The 17,731-nt window shown below is 46.4% G+C and overlaps 5 protein-coding genes across 5 annotated transcripts; 2 read left to right on the top strand and 3 right to left on the bottom strand.

Moving 5' to 3' along the window:
* Positions 1–343: 343 nt before the first annotated feature.
* Positions 344–1,898, top strand: F5Y00DRAFT_235696 (alpha/beta-hydrolase). Its single transcript, XM_048007606.1, has 4 exons — positions 344–739; positions 806–919; positions 987–1,580; positions 1,643–1,898. The coding sequence occupies exons 1-4, from the start codon at positions 411–413 to the stop codon at positions 1,719–1,721; spliced, it is 1,116 nt and encodes a 371-aa protein (XP_047865371.1). The 5' UTR covers positions 344–410; the 3' UTR covers positions 1,722–1,898.
* A 956-nt stretch (positions 1,899–2,854) lies between these two features.
* Positions 2,855–3,589, bottom strand: F5Y00DRAFT_261578 (uncharacterized protein; the record flags this gene model as incomplete). The annotated part of the gene is made up of 1 exon (XM_048011227.1): positions 2,855–3,589. One exon carries the CDS (start codon positions 3,587–3,589, stop codon positions 2,855–2,857), a length of 735 nt encoding a protein of 244 aa, XP_047865372.1.
* A 2,282-nt stretch (positions 3,590–5,871) lies between these two features.
* Positions 5,872–8,593, bottom strand: F5Y00DRAFT_269426 (uncharacterized protein; the record flags this gene model as incomplete). Its single annotated transcript, XM_048012444.1, has 3 exons — positions 5,872–7,030; positions 7,073–7,381; positions 7,414–8,593. The coding sequence occupies 3 exons, from the start codon at positions 8,591–8,593 to the stop codon at positions 5,904–5,906; spliced, it is 2,616 nt and encodes an 871-aa protein (XP_047865373.1). The 3' UTR covers positions 5,872–5,903.
* Positions 8,594–8,772: 179 nt separating this feature from the next.
* F5Y00DRAFT_66878 (MFS general substrate transporter) lies at positions 8,773–10,733 on the bottom strand. The gene is made up of 2 exons (XM_048013988.1): positions 10,007–10,733; positions 8,773–9,945 (listed from the first exon to the last, which is right to left on the bottom strand). Exons 1-2 carry the CDS (start codon positions 10,678–10,680, stop codon positions 9,006–9,008), a joined length of 1,614 nt encoding a protein of 537 aa, XP_047865374.1. The 5' UTR covers positions 10,681–10,733; the 3' UTR covers positions 8,773–9,005.
* Positions 10,734–13,680: 2,947 nt separating this feature from the next.
* Positions 13,681–15,320, top strand: F5Y00DRAFT_66901 (Di-copper centre-containing protein). Its single transcript, XM_048013989.1, has 3 exons — positions 13,681–14,133; positions 14,203–14,365; positions 14,422–15,320. Exons 1-3 carry the CDS (start codon positions 13,916–13,918, stop codon positions 15,223–15,225), a joined length of 1,185 nt encoding a protein of 394 aa, XP_047865375.1. The 5' UTR covers positions 13,681–13,915; the 3' UTR covers positions 15,226–15,320.
* The last annotated feature ends 2,411 nt before the right edge of the window (positions 15,321–17,731 follow it).

A 17,731-nucleotide genomic window follows, 5' to 3' on the forward strand; every position in this document is an offset into this window, starting at 1 on the left:
AAAGAAACCGCATTGTGGCGGAATCACGATAATCCAGGGGCGAAGCCTCTTGCGAGATGACGTACGGGTCTTTGGCATCAAATACGTGCCCAACTATGTACGATGTAGCACGTTCGGGATTCATTGAGCAAGGACAGCTTCGGCTCTTCGTCGAATATACGTCAGTAATATGTGGATATTCATCTCACCTAGCAGGCCTAGTTCTACCCGGTGTCGATCAATCCTTGTATCAAGACTATTGATGCTCATCTATTGAGTTCTTCTATCAAAATGTTAGGGTTAGTCACTCAAGGATAGATACGTATATAGATAGGTCTGTTAGCAACTTCTAGGCCAAAATACTCCTCACTCTCGTCCTCATCCTCATCCTCATACTCTCATCTCTGCCGGTACTTGTCATAGCAATCAATATGCTCTCATACGTTGTGTCGGCCTTCATTCTCGCAGCAACAGCTTCCGCCGTGCCACATTATCCGCAACTAGGATGTAAAGAGCTCTCAATACCAGTTACCGTCAGTGTTCCGCGTTTTATCGTTAACGCAACGGTCAACGACAACTGGGATGCAATTGCTTTGACACTGGCCCTTACGAGACGGGACTTTAGTGAAGAGACCGATCCGTTACCGATTTCCGGTCGGACATCTGAGCCCGTAGAAAGCAAGTTCAAGGTTGGGGCAACACTATGTGGGCGAGGAGGTCCTACGTTGGTTCTTACTCACGGCATTCTAGAATCTAAGCTGTATGTCTCATTTCGTCTCAAGTTGAAATTGAGGAATAAGATACGTGAGTGCTAATATCATCGTAGGTATTGGCAGCCAACATTTAGGGCATCGGATAAATATAACTTCGTTAAGGCTGCCGTCGCTGCTGGATATTCCGTCCTCAATTACGATCGTATCGGTGTAGGGTCGTCCTCTAAGTAAGCAAAGTCTATATCATTATGAGTGGGGGGTCACGGTTTTACTGACTTATCTTCCTTATATTAGGGTGGATGCACTCTCGGACGCCCAATTCCAAGTAGAAGCTGCTGTACTTGACTCACTGGTAGATTATGCGCGATATGCTACGAACGCTACGAAAGTGGCACTTGTAGGTCACAGCTACGGGGCGTATCTGACAGTTGCATCCGCGGCCAGCAAAAAAACCGCGGTTGATGCCATCGTCCTTACCGGTTTCGCAGGTGGCTTTAACTATTTTGGCCCCTTCCTTGCTGGGTCTGGCTTCAGAGTCGCACGGATTCAAGACCCGATTCGCTGGGGGGCTTTGGACTCGGGTTATCTCACATCGGCAGACCTCTTTGCTGAGACGTATTCGTATTTCGGAGAGGAAAATGACTTCGAGCGACGGGTCGCCGAGTGGTCTTACTTCAAGGGTAGTGAGCCATTTGCCGTGGGCGAGTTACCATCCCTTATCGCGAGCAGTCCCCTCGACTTCGCTGGGGTCACGGCCTCCGTCCTCGCTATCCAAGGACAATTCGATCTGTCAGGCTGTGGTGGTAACTGCGTCGGTCTCCTAGATGGCCTCAAGGACGATTTTGCTAGCGCTAAGATCGTGAAGACCGTTGATAATCTACCCGCGGGGTAAGTTCTACAGTTTCCAAGTGTTGAATATCTACCTCCTATCCATGCTGATTCTGGTTCAGACATAACCTCAACCTACATAAGGTCGCCCCACAGGCGTTTGAGACGATTTTCAGCTTCTTAAAAAGTCAAGGGGTGTGATGCTTATCTATTCGTCCTAGGTTTGAGTCTTGATTGGGGGAATATCTGTAACTGTTAATTTTCGGCTTTTACTTTCTTTATAACTGTAGAGTCAAGGATCGCTAGCGCACCCAAACAGCTGCGAACCATTACTAATGGTTTGAGAATTTACTGTTGAGATTTATTCATATATAGACGGCATACAAGACCGGCAAGATAGAGTTATAAGGGAGGGATCGATGGAACATTTAGCGTAATAAAATACTGGTAGTGTTTAAATAAAGACGATATTAATCAGGAGATACTATCATAACTTCATTAGGTTAGGTGGTACTTTAAGAGGGTATAATTAGGTACACACTGCAAGCAATAATTTGGCGTTCAACTTTCCAAGCTCTTTAGCTATCCTGGCAATCCTGGCTATCAAATATTATACAATCCTCCACCCTAGATGGTTTTTTAAATCCGTTTCCCTGATCCCGCACCCTGCGGGTTACTTTAATACCAAAGTCCGAAGCCGACTAACGGCAATACCTATGTCTAATAGATCGTAATAAATGTTACATAGAAAAGAGCATTAGACGCCCATTGCCCCTCATGCCAACGCTCGTACCATTCCAGGTTGGTCCTCGTTCGTTCTAAAGTGTGGGACCGTCCGAGCGTCGCCTTGATCTTGCTTCGACCCCGCCTGCGCCACCGTCGTTATCTCAACATTTCTGGAGCTCTGTGACAGTGATTCGGCTATGCGGGAGTCAATCTAGGTACGACAAGATTGTCGTGCCTGGGGTAAGCCTGGGCTAAAGAGCGTTTTGGTGCTTTCGAGCATCCGTTTCGAGCGCTCGACGTGATCTCTAGCGGACACGTTTATAGGTAAGCTCGGAAACAAGATGTCGGTGGTTTTTTTTTGTGTGTGTGTGAATATTTATAAACTGATGGGAAGAAAGGCCGTGGCCAAGGAGGAAGAAAAGGGGTATCCAGAGAGTGAGGGTGATAACTGTTTGGGTATCGAAAATGATTGCGTCGGCGTAGTAGTCACATAGAGTGATGCGATCCGACGAGGCGGTGTGGAGGATAGTGGCCGTTGAAATTGGCCGTAGTTAATCTCCCTGTATGTATAACCCGAGCCTTTTCCTCCCATCACATCTAGATGTTGCTTAGAACACGAGGTTTACGCCGTCTTCGGGATGCTCGTAGTAGGATCCGCCCAGTTGTCTGATTAAACGGCAACGTTCCTCCATGTTGTAAGTGTTGTTGATTCTGCCGATACCTCTCGACGACGCGTCTCCGTGTGTTGTTCTCAGAACCCAGACACCACCACCTGCAGGCCAGCCAACGTAGACCACCGGTTGATTGTATCTATCTGGACTCATGAAATTCCTCCTGTAGGCATCTTCGCTCTCCCACCAGGTAGCTCCGAGTTTTCGCATGTTACCGCAATGAATATCTTCCTCTGCCTGATCCAGAGACCTCATGGCGATGTGGAATCGGTCTAGATTTAAAAAGTCGAGTTCGACAGCAGTGCAATGGAGAACGTAGACTCCTCCATAGCTAGGGTATCCGCGCACGGCAGCACCGGGTCCTACTCCGAATTGTGTTCGGAATTGAGGTTTGTCGAATACCATGAGGTAGTCATCTTCTTCTCCAGAGTCGTAGATGAGATTTCGCGACTGCGCGTCTGCAGCAAAATCCTCGTCTGCGGAATCATAACCATCGTCAAACCCTCGCGATCGAGAGCTTGACATAAAATCACGGGTCAGGCCATGAGCTCTTGAGCGACGGGCTCTAAAAGAAAATAGATAGCTTCCAGACAAAGCTGCAAGAAAAAAGATGGCGGGTGTTATGAGGGACATAATGCCCGGAGTAGGTTGTGTTCGGACTGTTGGGGACATCTTGGCTTGGAGGTCTGCACACCTACCTATAGGTACTCCCGGCTCCGGTAGATAAGCCCTAATAAATTCACATGAATGCAATATGGGATGCAATATGGATGCGATATAGATGCACTACGGATGCACTACGTGGTTATGCCCACGTCATCTAGCGGGTTACCTACTGTAAATGACTTGGGCTCTGACGCTTTGCCCAGTTGTGTTATGTGTGTTTATGTGTGTTATGTGTTACGTGTTATGCCACTATTTGCATAAAGAGCATTGAATAAAATGATTGGAAGGGCAAAAAAGGAAAAAGGGAAAAATGGCATTCTTCACTTATTGTTAGGCATTGTTTGGCACCACATCCGAATTTCATCTCTCTAACGTAGGGCTGATAGGCAACCGAATAAACACCAAGGATGCCGTGGTAGCCAATCAAATAGCCGCTCGCCCTTCGACATATCTTAGGTACCTAACTTGCATATACGTGGCCACGAACAAAAAAATGTGTGCCACTTTTACTGTGCTTCTTATTGACCGCCTCAACTCCTCCCGCACAGCCATCGCGAGTCACGCAGGTACAAATTCCTTACCCATGCCGAAAGGAAGCTATGACTTCATCAAGAAACGTATTATGACTTTTTTACTGGTTGCCTCGTTGGAACAAGGTAATCCAATGGCCTTTTGACGCCCAACCCAAGAATAAGGTCCCGTGAGCTTTAAAAGTCTGGCCGCCAATGTTTACATTGATAAAGCAGCGTTTCCACTTATAGCTCGGCTATACATTGCATGCCAAGCATTCCGTTCATGTCTTCTATCCACGTCAATACGACCTAACTCTTTCGAAACGTTTACAGGGGCTGAGAGCGCAGCAAAATTGACGAATGCTGGCGGGTATTTCGTCCTAACGGAAAACTGAGGCCATGGAAGAATAAGTGAGACTCACTCCAGACTCAATTGCGAATAGTGGGGCATTATATGCCATTGGCTCTAAGAGAAGAGCATGACGGTCATCTATCTAGCAATTTCGAAGCTCATGAAGTTTATGACTTAGTAGCTCTATTACTAAAGATATTATAGGACTCCTAACATCTCATAAGCCCAATTTGAAGAGTGAAAGCATCTAAAGTAACTGCGGCTTCAATTGATACAAAGAGATATTTCCAGGACATTGGTAGCTATAGTACGCCTTCAGCATGTGTTCGTACACTCAGGAGCTTTACATGGGAAGAGAGGAACGCTATTAGACAATTGCTAGAGACATAAGGCAGCCCACGTAAAAATGCGGTTTCTCATTGGTATCCAAATTTCAGCTCGATCATAGTTGCCTTCATCCGAAACTTACAGATGACCATCTTGAAGCATGGCATTTGAATCCTTCGCGTGCCAGTACCGGTCCCAACAATCTGGCTAGTCAGGAACGGTATCCAAGTGCCCTGATCCTCTACGAGATATATACATGATTGGTTAAGATGAGGTCCATTGGTTGCCTCCCATGTCCTCGGGCCCGTTGTGTAGACTGACGATGATGGGTTGAGCTGCCTCGGTATAGACTTGATCCTTATTCGAGAGTCACGATAGACTCCACATAACGGGAAAATAGAGAAATAAAATGCCTGAACTACAGGTAGGCTCCACTTACTATTATAAGATTATCCAAAACTTCGTGAGCTTTCTTACTTTACTGGGGTCATACCCGAATGGAGCATAGTTAATATCCATCTATAACTCCATAACTCTATAACCTATCCTCCGTGTAGAATAAAAATAAACAAGTTGTCTATTAAAGTAAAGAAGGTTTAGAGAGTGAAGGCATAGTAATTAGCCCACTATAAGGTAGTGGAATTTTAGAAGGAATTCTTTAATACTAAGACGGTCACGCACGTTCCTTCTAGGTATCTTAAACAGGCACTTATATATAGAAACAGTACGTTGCTCAACCGATATCATAGTCTTATTATTGGTATAATATACTTACCTATATTATAAAGCATGTATATTAGAACTCGATATAAGCAGGCGATTTGTAGATATCGGGGTTAACCCTGGACCTACATAGACTACGGATCCGTACCCTTACCCGTCCTATCAGCTGCGTTCAAGGTTGGCTCCGCATGGATAAAGAGGGGATTATTCTGGAATTTATATATATTGCGGCTCTTTGTCTTATTAAACTATCACCTCCACCCTAGCAAATAAAATGGAGTCCTTGGAAACCTAACTTACCCCCAACACTTGAGAGCAGTTCAATTCTTCGATCCCCCAACATAGTTACATAACTGTAACCTAGGAGTTTTCATTCTCGTTGCGATTCCAACCATGTTCCATACCGTTAGGTATCAGCAAGCGAGAACGACGGCAGTGCGTTGTTCATGCGAATGACAGCACTCGTACTTTTGTCGGCAACCGGCCAGTTCTTGTACACCTTTTGCGCAAGCGATGGAGACAAGTGCGGATACGAGGACTCGTCGAGTGTTCGGGACATGACGTTGAAAAGCTCCTTGTCACCAATCCAAGCCCTCGCGTCCTTGTACTGCTCATTATCCTTCTCCGATGACACTTTCATACCCTTCCGGCAGACCTTCTGGATGACCCCCCAAGATTGGACTAAACCTGTAGCATTCTTCCGCAGGGACGAGGTCACATCCTCCTTATCTACCTCGGCCATCCACTGGCACTTCTGGGCTTGGTCTAGAATCTCTATTACCATCGAATGAGCGGCATGGTCGGGCGCTCGTAGATTAAGGATACCTCGGATCTGCGTCCAAATCTTTTGGCAAGTTTCCGCGAACGAAAGCCAGTCGAAGTAGAGGTCTGAGGTTTCGGATATGATATAAAACCCTAAGTTTCCCAATATGGTGGTCATACGTCGGTCAGGATTAGACCAGGCCTCGCGGCACCTTTCTTCAACCTCTGGTGATAGTCCTACCTGTTTCGCTTTTGTGGCAATGGCTTCTGGGTCCCCGATGGCTCTCACAAGATTCAAAATCATGTCGTCGGTCATGACCTGGCCTCCACACATCCAGTTTGAGAATACACCGTCGAGTAGGCAAGGATTGGACGCCCACCGCCCCATTTCCATGTTCAGCTTAGGTTTGGTAGACCTTCTGTTTCTTGCAAAGTTCGTTGCCGTCACACCTGCAGCTAGTAGGAACTTCTTATGCGCTTCTTCCATTGTTCTAGGCAGTCCACCGACGAACATATTGTCTAAATCTTGATTTTGAAGAAAATATTCCATGTCGGGCCATACCGGGTCGTTTGGATACAGAGAGCGGCCGGCAACATATAGATGTACCATACTCGTAATACCACGCCATGCCTCTTCGAATCTACAGCCGTAATTATGAGGTTGCTGATAAAGACCGTACTTCAGCATGCCGCATTTCACAGGGTTGATCCGTAGGAAATAATCTGGCTCCTGAACGAATTCCGGTACTTCAGGGTTACCCCTTAATTCGTCTGAATCAGGATGAATGGCCCTTCCCGACGGGTCTCTTATACCACCGCCTAGAAGCTTCCTACGGAAGTTATCCCCTAAGACATCTAATTCGTAAGCAGCTAAGGTTGTTGCGAGCCACTGCGACCCCTGCCCGACGAGAACGAATGGCTCCTGGTTGAGTTTCTTGCTCCTAAATGCGGATAGCATGTTACGCGTGTGTTTTTTAACTTCGTGAATCGGTTTGTCCGGCATATCCTGGAGCTTATCTTGGATATCTAAGAGCAGCTGGACGCCAAATGCGACTGAAATGGGAATTGTCCCGGCCCTGAACATCAGACCAATCCCAGATGTGATTTCATCGCTGGCGAAAGCTCTGCCATGGCCCGCGCGATACCTTGGAAACATGGGAGCATGCGTTTAATACGACGGAAGTTCTCCGTGGCCCCGTTCGTAAGGGTTTCGTCTCCGGGAACTACATAGTACTCACCCAGAGATTTGGTCTCGTATAAGGAGTGCTTGAGGGCGGAATATATATCCGACAAGCAAAGCTGCCCATGACTGCAATCTATAACATGGCATCGTGGCGATGGCTTCAAGAAGCTATCCAAGTCTTGGCCTTTGCTAACCATATCCTCCTCGTGTGTAGCATAGATGAAGATGTCAGGGAGATTCCAGACGGGGTATGATGAGGAGGGGTAATTTTTTGGCCTTTCTATCATCAGATCTAGCTCATGCTCTGCTCTTCGAACAAGTTGAATAGCTGTGTTGGTAAGAAGAGAGGGCATAATGAGCTCCGCCACTCCCTGTCTGTATGCCCGCCAACTCCGTCGGATAGAAGAACGCACATCATCGAGTTCCTTCATGAAGGTGAAGATGCCAAAGAAGAAATCTTCTTCAATAACTTCTTCACTCTTTAAAAGAGTGACACGGGCGACATCCGTCAGTTTATAGTCATTCTCATCCAGTTCGACTGAGCGGCCGGGCTCGACATCCGGCCCCTGCTCCTGTAGCTCTTCGACTTCAAGTGCAGAAAAGCGATTGACCAAATTGACTACCGGTTCTGATCCAGGAATTTCTTGTATCCGTTTCTTCACATGCGAAGTCCGCGCCTGCTCGGATGGGCGCAGAATTTCCCAGGCATTAGTAAGGACACTTGTGAAATGTGCATGACTTTTGTTGGATCCTTCATCACTATGGGAATATGCCTGGTACCACTGTGTAAATTGGTTTCGGGTGTTTATAACGCGACTGAACAGGTTGTCTAACGCTTTGGGAATATTGACTTTAGGATTGAACTCGGCAATAGCCTTCGCCATTCGACCAAAGTCTGAGACATTGATAGTATATTGTGGCCGAGTTAGACTCTTAGGTGGACTCGCCGGTGCCTCACGAGCTTGCTTCCTGGCTTTCCCCTTAAGCCTCCTACTAGGGGCTGTTAAGACACCAGTCGAACTGGCAGGGGTAGGCTCGTCGATTTGATGCCCACACCTCCGAAAGTTATAAGCCAACCACCCTGCAATTGTCTCGGTGTCTTCCTTATATTGTTTATAAGTAGAGAATCGATTACCGGTTGTCCACTCCATGATATGATATACATGCAACAGGAATGGCCATGTCTATGGAGCACAATGTGTTCAGTTTAGTCAGTTCATCCCTGTTTCTGACCCAAGCCGTAGCATGGAACTAGCTCGTAGTGCGCATCTCGAAAAGATTGTCTGATCGACGAGTATAAACTTTCTATTCGGCATCTCAAGACACTTTACTTCGAGAAGCCAACTTAAAAGGTACTGAATTAGGCTCCGGCTCATCTAAGATGAATACCTAAGGTACGACAGCTCAGTGTACCTCTCATAGAATCATATCACTAACCACTACTAACATCGCGACCCTCGTCTGTCCCGAGTAGGGATACAGGATATAAGATATAGCTTATAGCGCTAGAGTTCCGATGGAAAGGTATAAAACGTAGTTAAGCATTGTACCCCTGACAATATCTTAAGTAGCGTTCTCTATGATAGATCCAAGCTCCGGTGACGGCTTATCGTCACGATCGGTTCCCGGCGTCCGCACGAACAGTGCCAGTATTAACATCATAATACATGATATTGATACTCCAAGGTATGGTAAACCAATCCAAACCCCACCTAATCGCATACCCAGCGTAAAAAGGCCTGCCAGGGCAGGCGTTGCCCAGATATTGCTCCCTACATCCAAGAGCGCCATGATGCTAAATAGCCTAGACCGATGTTCAACATCGATATGCGAGGTCGCGATACTTTTGATGAAACTTGCCGATCCGGAACCAAGAGACATGACAACAAGGCCGGTTACGAACACAGGTAAAGTTGGGGATACACTAAGGATGAAACTACCTATAGCGTAGACCACGTAAGACCACCGTGCCAGTATCAGGTCACGGTCTTTCTCGTTTGCTACACGGAAGAATTTTGGTGTCGTTGGTTGAACGACTAATTTAGACAAGCCAGGGACGATTAATAGAACCACGACTATGTGGGCGATGCCGAAGACGGATTGAATATAACCAGTTTTGGCTAAGGGGATATGGTAATGTTTCGAAATATACTGGACCATGAACTGGAGCGTACACATCACGACAGGCATCGACAAGAGGCATATGCAAAGAATGAGAGTGACAGAACCTGTTCGAATGATAGATAAGGAGTCTTTTAACTGATTGAAGCCTCGTAGTGCACGTGTTTTGAATGTCAGTCCAGACCTAGTGACATCTGAGCGCATGGGTCGGCGAAATGTTTCTGGAACAATGGCAATTAGAGTAGCGGTTAGAGCCCATAGTATGATGGTGAGCCACATGGCGGGCCAGGGACCTGTTGTGGACATCATAGCGGACGCCAGTGCTGGTGATACTAAGTTGCCAGCAAGACTTGCAACATGGATTCTCATGAATGCAATTGATCTATAAGTTGTAAGTAAAGCGGTAGAACATTGGAACCCGGCTGGTTGGATTGCTGACTTACCTACTGGACTCCGGAACTATGTCGCTCACCATGCTGTACGTGCAAGCGCCGATAACTGGTGGACCTCCAGAAAGATGTGCTACAGATGATATCCAAATCCATCGAACCGGGAACGTGTCTGGAAACCAGCCCACAATCATGATCAACAGCACATGTAATATCATGCCAATTGCAGCGGTAGCATATACCGGTTTGCGGCCGACGCGATCGGCAACGATCCCCCAAAGAAGAGCGACGAGACAACCGATACCAGAGTTAAGAGCCTCTAAGAATGCAAATAAATAGGCTAACTCGGACTGTATAACATCCTTCTTGCAGAGCACCTCATCGATCGGTTCTCCCGAGCTTGGTGACTGGCCGTAATATTCGTGGCAGAGAATGTCTTCATATATCCTCGTCATAGGAATCTGCTGGAAGCCACCGGCGAGAGAACCGACGAGGACGATTAAATAGCAGAGGCTTAATATGAGGTTAGGGTTGTGCATCCATGATACGATGTTTTCGGTGCTGGAGATTGAAGAAGCAAGCGTGGGTGACCTCAACCGACCGGGCTTCCAAGCTGAGGCGGAAGCTAACGTGGGGGTCCCCTGGATGGTTGAAATCCCCGAAGTCCCTACAAGAGGAGTACGCTCGGTGACGGCGTTCTCGTCATCATCGGGCGTTGTTTCACTCATTTCGGGGTCGAATAGATCTCTTGGTTGTATATCTCGGGTTGAGTGACGATGACGATGATGATGAAGATGAAGGTAAATCGTAAGGGTTTCACTTATCTCTCTGATGTAGCCACCCACCCCACGCCAGGATCATCTGCTTTGACCTATCATATACCGAATAGGAAGCGATTTGTGACACTTTGAACAGGGGTAAGATATATGTCAACTTACATAATTCAAGACATGATTCAAGACATGCTTAAAGGTGGTGGAATCACACGTGGATTAATTCAGTGTACCCATTCTGACGCTTCACTATCTTCTAAAATTTTACAAGAACTCCTTGTTTCAATATTTCAATATATATTCACTTCCAAATACCACCGTGAAGCTCACATACCTAACGTGCCCCCATTCTATCGCGGCCGTGCAAATTACACGAAATTGCAAAGTCGACACTATTTAGTACTACCGCTGCCCTCTGCCGTCCCACGACGATCGCGACGAACCGACCGACAAGAGAATTCTATAAACGATAACATTTCGCTATATATGTCCTTCCTACCTACATACGAGATCCTCCTCGCGTCACAAGCTGAAACCCCCAGGCAAGGGCAATGATGGAGAGTAGTTGTCATCATCTGCGATGCATTCTTAGCAAAGGATAAAGTCGGATCGGCCCGATGAAACAATGGGAGGAAGTGGAACAAATAAGACCCTGTGTTTCAATCAAGATCTCCGCCTCCATTGAAAGACGTACCCCCTTGTGAGGGGACTGCGAGGGAGCGGGAATCAATAATGTTTCTATGACGTGGCCGTTTGAATTTTGTCTTCGGTAGAGATACTAAGCATGACTTAAACATCCGAACCTACGAAGGCAGGAGAAGCATTGCTATGCGAAGTGGTACGAAGTTTCCTAACTTTGGGCCTCTGTGCCAGTCGCGTTCGTATGGCGATGCCCCCGCGACCGTGTCGCCCTTGCAATAGCCAATTAGCCGATTTTCTCGAGGGTGACCAGGCTGTGACCACTTAGAGCCCAACATAGACGGTGAAGAGCCATCGAGGTGGCTTGCGACGTTTTCCGCGGCTTATTTCAGGTTGGGCATATCCTGTTTGAAAGGGCCGAGCGTCTTCCTATGACTCCTTGTCATACACACAAGTCAGCGAATACAGTTCTCAGGATATGGGATATGAATCGTGGCTCGCTGAAAGTTGCACCAGCTGCAAACATCCAAAATTGAAATGATAGATATTTTACCCCGTGCTCATAAAGGGGGAAACCGGTCTAGGTAGATGAGGAAGTCCTCGTAGTCCGATATGACCGACTGTCGTACCAGATCAGCCATAACCTGCACGTCAAATTTACGACCTATGTTATCCATTCACTAGCATCTCAGCTACGATGCGATCGCGGCCAGAACGGACCACAACCCCGCCGATAAAAAGCAGAAATCCTGCTCATAAACGACATCCTGTAATCAGACTGGTTGGAATCCCGAAGGCGACATTGAAGTTGATACGATGCAGTGTGGAGCTTAAGGCCAGAGATTGAATTGCGCCAGTCCCGGAGAGGCTTTTCAACTGCCGTCTAGGTACTATTGTCAGCGACGATATCAGATGATATCCATTAAGATTATGGACATGGTATGCTAGCAACGCACCTTGTGAATGCGCCCTTATAATTTAGTACTATGGGGCACTGATGTGAATAGGTATTCTTGGTAGTTTGGCGGCTCTATTGATACGAATGGTCTGGAACTTCTTCTCAATCCCACGGCTGCGGTGCGATGGAACGCGTAATTCAAAATGCCCCACGTTCAAATTTCAATTTGGCCCTTATCGTGGTGCGTCTTAGGGATTCCCATACGACCTGATCCTTGCCCAATGGCTGAGAAGCTAAATATAATGAAGGAAGATCAGGTTAACTTAGCAAAATTTAGCCTGTTCGGGAGATGTAAAAGTTATTACAGACTGAGAAAAAAAAACCCTTTTACATGCGGAAGGATTATAACTTCTTCGGGATGATTTCTATTTAAGGTACGTTTCTTAATTCGAAACTACCGCATGGTTGTTTAAACAGGTGGGAACCGATCCCGCGATAGCTTCGTCATGCAAAAGATGATTCCCATTCGTGGCTTATTGAATGTATGTACTAGGTAAGGTAACCCACTTCACTAGGCCCGGCTTTTAATTATCTAGCTCGATAGCTCGCCAAGTAAGCAAACAGCTGTCAGTCAGCCTTGACAATGCCGTTAGGTGCTTGAGGCGTTAAGAGGCGTCAAGAAGCGTGAGGCTTGAGCTACGACAAACATGACAACCCCAGCTAAACCCAACTAACAATATTTTGTCTAAGATTTTCTGATTGGGTTAATGTCCGAACGGCCATCCGAAACGTGATGTCAGGCTCGGCGCGAAAGGGAAATTCGCGGAATATCATTTCTTATTGTGGTGAGACACATACAATACTTCGAGATTGGATAGACTGACATGTTGAATTAGTATTACCAAATAATCAGCCCATGTCGTAGATTATCTATTTCACGATTTCAATCCCTATATTGTACACTGAGGTCATCACCCCTTAATTATTAGTTAACAACACCAGGCTCGAAACTTCGGGACCGCCTCGATGCCCTTCGATGCCCCACGATGCTCAGCAGTGGATACGCTTGGAAATACGAGTGAGCTAGTAAGGACGTTAAACGACATTCGGCGTGAGTTACCGTCATGCATAGGAAGTATTCACCTGCACGTGTGAAGATGCATGATGCATTAGTTAGATACATACAGTCAGGAGGATCTCCTGAACAACATCTCCGAATCAGACGCCACACTATCGATTAAAATACGATTCACTTACCTACCTACTTGTAATTCGACTAGAAAAGTCATGTCTGATTCGGACCCCCCGTCGGGACCGAATACAGCGGCACAGAGGTAGATAACTGTTACATGACCCGCGGTTTACTTAGAAACACCATACGCCCATAGGATTTTCGAAAAGATTGAGGCTCACGGTTATACTAGTTGTTGCACGACAGCGATCCTCAGCTGGAATGCTGGGCCGATCAACCATTCCCTATATAACGGATAGGTCTGACACCTTAGCCGTACCACCGCTCGTTGTCTTAGTGCAACCCAGGGAGTTATCGTCTCTCTTAATTAGACAGGCAGCCATAGCACGATCGACATATTATCGTCTTCCTAGGCTTGACAGAAAGTCCACAACCTTACTTTGACCGGATCCTCGCAGACAATGCATCTACTTGGGAACTCGATCGTAATAGGGGTCTTCGCTGCCCTGGCAAGCCAGTCCGTACTTGCAGGACCCGTTGGACATGGATCGAGCTATGTCGGCGGGATACCGATGCCGTATGATTTCAAGAGGTTCGAATATACATATCATAGAAATATCAGAGCGTCCCTGGGTCTCCGCGGTTGTACGAGGAAAAGCATCGCCGTTCGCAAGTCATGGTAAGGAGGCACAACTGCTCGCGAAGATGAAGCTTCTATCTTAATTTATAATTCTAACATTAAAAATAGGGATAACCTCGATGAAGCGACAAGAGCAGATTATCTACGCGCAGTAAAATGTCTGGCGGCTAAACCACCAACGATGGACACGAGTCTAGCGCCTGGCGCTGTCAACCGGCTAGATGACTTCACTTACATCCACATTAACCAGACTAACATAATCCACCAATCAGTAAGCGTTTCTGCCAGATAATCCATTCCAACGTATTCACCAACTAATTAACTTAGGGCTACCTTCTACCGTGGCACCGTCTGTTCCTCTGGCAAATGGAGCAAGCGCTGCGCAATGAGTGCGGGTATAAGGGGCATCTACCTTACTGGGACGTTCCGCGGTTCTCGGAAGACCAGACTAAGTCCAAGGTCTTCGATGGTTCAATGACATCTTTTGGTGGTAACGGCGCTCCGGTACCTCATAAGGCTCATAAAGTCACCCTTCCTGGGTTGATCATAGCTAATTTCTCACTACCAATGCCCGCCGGCACGGGAGGTGGCTGCGTCACGGATGGCCCCTTTAAGGAATTCACAATCAGCTTGGGTCCCGTAGCGAAGGAGATTATCGACCCAGCTAACAAGTACGGGTATAAACCTAATAAGCGATGTCTGTCTCGGGATTTCTATGACCCTGCAAGCAAAGGCGTCCTGACATGGGCCAACGCGACAACCATCGTGGCATCCAAGAACATCAAGGAACTTAGGAACAATATAGAGGACCTATGGCATCTGAATTCGCACACATTCGTAGGGAGCGAAGCGGCAGATCCGTTTAGCACGCCTAACGATCCGGTCTTCTATCTTCTACACGCGCAGATTGATCGCCTGTGGGCGATATGGCAGGGCCAAGACCTACAAGGAAGGACATACGCGATCGACGGGAATAGGACATTCTTAGGTCTCGCCCTCGACTACGCGCCGGACGTACCACGAAGTCTGGCAACGATAGAGGACAAAATGGACATGGGCTTGGGCTGGAACCCTAAGACCAAGGAAGGGATGCCGGCGACGGAATTCGGACGATGTTATTTATATGAATAGACCTTGGCGAGATTTAATAATTTTCTTTTGTAATAGATCTAATATCCGCTAGATGGGTCCTTATGAGACATGACTTATAATACAATAGAAGCTAGACCTTTGTATTCCTACGGAACATGAACAATGCTCGCATGGCAAGGTTCGAATATCATGATCATATATAACCAATGCATCCACGTAAAAACTCCGATGAGAAACGGAGAATCTGGGGTTTATAATATCCTTTACGGATTCCTGCACTACGTCCGGCGGAGGGTTGTTAATGAAATTTGCTCCGTATTTGCAGCTGCCAGTTACTTTCATCTGTATGCCTGGACCAGTGAAGCCTTTCGCGTGGCCCATCCTACGCCGAAGAGTCCATAGAGGCCTGATATCATGGATGGCGAGCTCGGCAAAGGGGTAAAATATATTTTACTGCCGGACGACGCGGAGATGCAAGCATTCCTCCGGAGCTCCCACCAATCGCATGTACCCCATACTGAAAAATGGTATTGACGGGTGGCGTTTTGAATCATTCGACCCGAAAGAAATGTCTAGCGTGTGGCGTTGCAGATGGCTTTCAGTCGGATCTTAGATCCCTAAAGTGCCTCACACATCCATCGCGCATATACGCGCTTGCCGCCTTCGCGTACTTCAAGCTACATATTCCCTCAGTGTAAATAACAAGAGTAGGCCCTATCGCATATCTTCAAGGCTTGCTTATCTCATGAGTCCTAGGTTTATTGATGGGATACGACCTGTAAACAGATTCACGTGCACCATCGGACCCAATCAGTTATTATGAGTATCGCGAGCGGATGTTTCCATTAGCAAATCTTTATCGCAATGACTTGTCCGTTTTCGAGAATATACTAGAAGTTCAGCCATAAGGACTATATTATAACTCGTGGCATGTCTCTCGTATCGTTTACGTATCGTGAAGATGTTACACGGGCAGCTAGCCACTGCGCTTGCGCGATGGGTGGCGTGCCCCCTACTTTTCAGGTTTACGGGAGCGTTCAAGATATTTCCTATATGGGGACGCCCCATTGGGTTAACCGCGCGGCACCCTACGTATCACGAGCGGTAGTCCGTCCGAGATTCCCCTGTTACCTTAGGTTGGATATCATGTGTTTGGCCCTCAATGATTTGATTTTAGCCGTCTAACTCGATCTCACATGCACCTTAATCTCATAGCATAGGTGTCTTATGGCGAGATGTAACGTCACTCATAAGCTGAAAGAAAAGCAAGCTGTGTAAAAGTTTTCCTTACCTTGACTACCTTAGGTACGTACTCTGGCGTACTTGTTCGCCTAGCTTTGTCTATTCTATTATCTATAGGTTTCATATATGTCTTACGTATGAAGATTTACGTTGGTTTACAAGTGAGAGGAAGTCTGACGCACACCATATTTTACATACATCGGGTGATGGTTTATATGATCCGATTTCGAGAATACAAACTGCACAACCTCCTTTCATGACAAATCAAGTAGTTAAATATGTCTTAAAAGATTTCAAGTTAAGCAAATGTAATTTTTAACTCAATATTAGATTAGGTTCTATTATCATGTAAAGAGGTAATTATAAATCCGGTAACTCTTAACCCCGAGCCTTGCATCATAAATGTGAACTTCAAGAACAAAAGTGACTCTGTAGTGTATGATACCCGGGGCGCCTTGAAAGTAAAATACGAAGGTACTTTTCCCAGTATACGAGTTGTTCCGTGTGCTGACACCTCACTGCGTGCTCTTTGGAATAATATAGTCATCTATTATGAGGAACCCTGGACCTTGATCGTTTACATATTATCCTCCCTATAGGGGTGAAGATAGAGGTACTTTGCTAACATTAGTCCTAGTTGGATATCGGTATTAGAGCTGAAAGTTGACCGTATCTCTTAGTAGGCTTATCGTAATACCTATTAGCACATTGCATCGGTACTTGGTTTGACATCAGGGGTAGAAGCCTGGATAGAAGATTTCACCTACTTATTAAAAGTACGTCAGGTACCTGTAGCTTCAATCCAGGGATCCGTTTAGTACGACCTGTTCAAACTGCTGTCCAGAGAGTCCATGACAAACAAATACCTAGGGATCTCGCTTGTGGTTCCTTTGGTCTATACTACCACCTTTCGATTTATTGTTGTTGGGTGTCGGATATAGTTACTATCCTTGGGCAACTATTAGTCCCTCACAATGGGATTATAATAGAATGGGGGTCTCGAGGAAACCTTCACGCTAGGTTGGCCTTTAGAGGTGCCTACAAGGATGATTTCTGATAGGTATAGCTGGTAACATAGCTTTCCATATACCAACGATTCCTTACAGGTTATCAAAGCATCCTACAACGCATACCAGCGAATATAACAACTATATATGTAACTCTCTAATATGTTGCTAACGGGCTCCTAAGCTTGCCGAAGTGCAATTTTATGAGGGGTACATTAAACCGAACCGTAAGGCAACCGAGATACCTGGAATGCATGGACGGTAATGATTCGTTACATGATATACTCTGTATCGTT

This window comes from Daldinia vernicosa (genome assembly GCF_022497035.1).
Source record: "Daldinia vernicosa strain CBS 139.73 unplaced genomic scaffold F5Y00scaffold_20, whole genome shotgun sequence".
NCBI lineage: Eukaryota > Fungi > Ascomycota > Sordariomycetes > Xylariales > Hypoxylaceae > Daldinia > Daldinia vernicosa.